This window comes from Physella acuta, unplaced genomic scaffold, assembly GCF_028476545.2.
Source record: "Physella acuta isolate Inbredline_101_S28 unplaced genomic scaffold, ASM2847654v3 ptg000600l, whole genome shotgun sequence".
NCBI lineage: Eukaryota > Metazoa > Mollusca > Gastropoda > Physidae > Physella > Physella acuta.
Genome location: NW_026732119.1, coordinates 1,240,658 through 1,243,464, shown reverse-complemented (window position 1 = coordinate 1,243,464; position 2,807 = coordinate 1,240,658). Strand labels below are relative to the sequence as shown.

Here is a 2,807-nt window from a genome sequence, read left to right as displayed (position 1 = left end):
GACGTTTTGTATTACATCTATGTATATGTAAACCATCTTAAATGAATGAAAGCAGGCTACAAGTAAGAAAGAAATATTACTATTGTAATATATTGTATTACTATTTCGTTTTCATTTGATGTTCGAAATTATGTAAGAATTTGATGTTGATGTACTTGTTTTAAATTGCAAATAAAAGTATTTAAAAAAAAAAAAAAAAAAAACCAACAACAAAATAATAGCAGAAAACCGGTAAATGGAATAAATAAGCAGAATGGAGATTTAGATGAATCGTGAACTGCTTTATTAGCTTCATCTTATTTAGCAACTGAACCTGAAGAATTAAATGATCTTGAAGATATTGCTGGAGAATATTCATCCTTGAGCAACACAATAGATGAGCTGAATAATTACCTAGATAGATGGGAGCAACGCCATGACAACCTGAGAGCACAGATCCGGGAGGCTCTTAGTCAAGAAGAAAAATCAAATCAAGCTACACAGATCAATGAGGAAAAGACCAATGATGCAGACTCCAACCCTAAAAATCCTAATGACAGTAGCCCTGACTCTATATGACGTTTTTGTAGTAGATTTGTCTTTCTGATTTAGTGTATAATAATCCAGTTCAGTAAATAAAAGAAGTGTGTAAACAGAAACATACTGTATTATAACCTGGTTTTTAGTCTCACTTGGCTGTGTAGTGTATTGGTTAAATCCAATATACATTTGTTTGCAGAATCTTTTATATCTAGCATTCAGAATTTAGTTTTCAAAGAGACTTTCTTGGCTGTGCAATGTTTTGTTAAACTGAATATATGTCAACAATTACCCAAGTGTATATTTTAAAAATATTTTAGCAATTGTCCAAGATGCTTGCAGTAAACAGTTGTAATTTGTTATTCCGGCAAACTTATATAAGCTCGATTCATTAAGAGAAATGTACCCACTGCTGTAATGTAATCAAGTTCTTATTTTTAGTTTTTGACAGGTTAATAAATCATAATGGGACTTCTTTGTAGCAGAAAATCCTCAGATGGTGCAAGTTGTGGATGACTGAACATGTACTGTCCACACATCAGACTTAGATATATATATAATGGTGTTGCCACAAAGATATCTGGCCATTGGACCAGTCTCGCTATGTTGATATCCGATATCCTTCATTTTCAATGTATCAAACGTCTCATAAATATAAAAACCGGAAAAAATTATCACATAATGTCCTTTCCCCCCCCCCCCCCCTCCCCCAAATAAGTTGGTTGTTCTGTCTTTTAACTTGAATGGAAGCAAATTACCATCAATTCCTTTTCTGGAATATAATTTCTTAATTTAAATAGTAGTAGTGTACAAGGGCATTTAGAAATATTTAGTGATTTACTACTTTATGTAATGGCATTGTAATTTATGTAACTTATGCATCAAACAGATTCATACTTTGAATTTTATGTAAATTTGTAAAGTATGCATTTAGAAATAAAATACACAAGATAAAAAAAAAATTAACCAAATTATTCGCACGCAGGGTCTGTAACCTGCGGTTCGCGAGATGTTCTTTGTATGTCAATGTGCGTCTCTCTAGTTCTATTATATTATATTCTTTTATTATAGAAACTAAAAACAAAAACTGTAAACAAAATTTAAAAAAAAACAATGAGAAAAGATGGAGTAGAGTGTATATGGGCAGTTGGCAGCCTAGGGCATTAGGCATTAGGCCCTGCCCCACAACTATGTTGTGGCCAGCTCTGTGGCAATGGTTCCAAGCTTTCCACTACCGAAGTGCACATACAAATGTGAGTGGCTCTTTAAAGTCTGGGAAATTTTGTAGATTGTAAATTTTTGCTCTTCCGTCTCAAAAGGTTGCCGACCCCTGCTCGCACGAACCAAGCCAACCTAACCATACTACTAATTGCTAGACACAAACACACGTACACACACGAACATACATGCAGTATGTATAGTGTTTGTCGCAACAAATGTCTTATAGCAATGCATTGGGACATTAAAATTATTTTTTCGAACCTGAATGTGCGAATGAAGTAGAGTCAACCAGAATCTGAAATTTGGTATATGAAGCACAGCACTATGTATATCGGCTTTTACTTTCTCTATTGTTGGTTACATCACTATGTAAAGCGGCTTTTACTTTCTCTATCCTTGGTTACAGCACTATGTATAGTGGCTTTTACTTTCTATATCGTTGATTACAGCACTATGTATAGCGGCTGTTACTTTCTCTATCGTTGGTTACAGCACTATGTATATCGGCTTTTACTTTCTCTATGGTTGGTTACAGCACTATAAATAGCGGCTTTTACTTTCTCTATCGTTGTTATAGCACTATGTATAGTGGCTTTTACTTTCTATATCGTTGATTACAGCACTATGTATAGCGGCTGTTACTTTCTCTATCGTTGGTTACAGCACTATGTCCAGCTGTTTTTACTTTCTCTAGCGTTGGTTACAGCACTATGTATAGCGGCTTTTACTTTCTCTATCGTTGGTTACAGCACTATGTCCAGCAGCTAAAACTTTCCTTCATACAACTTTTATTTCTGGATTTCCTCTCAGAAAATGTGTCCATTCAAGAACAAACTACAAAGCCGCAGCTGTTTAATGTTGAAGTTTTCTGTCCTAGATGAGTTGCTGTCCCCAGCTATCGAGACTCATCTACTTATTGGTTCCACCTCGTGACATGCCAGTTAAGGGGGTAGGCTCAAGAAAAAAAAAAACCTTTTTTATTAAAACCTTTTATGGATTCATTTGTGTGTGTATAAGTTAGGGTATTAAAGGAAAATATTTCCATGCATCAGGGACTCTTTTGAAAT

At 34.6% G+C, this 2,807-nt stretch overlaps 1 protein-coding gene across 1 annotated transcript; it reads left to right on the top strand.

Moving 5' to 3' along the window:
• Positions 1–282: 282 nt before the first annotated feature.
• LOC131947592 (uncharacterized) lies at positions 283–1,040 on the top strand (the record flags this gene model as incomplete). Its single annotated transcript, XM_059308833.1, has 1 exon — positions 283–1,040. A coding segment is annotated over one exon (276 nt), but the record flags the coding sequence as incomplete, so codon positions are not given.
• Between the last annotated feature and the right edge of the window lie 1,767 nt (positions 1,041–2,807).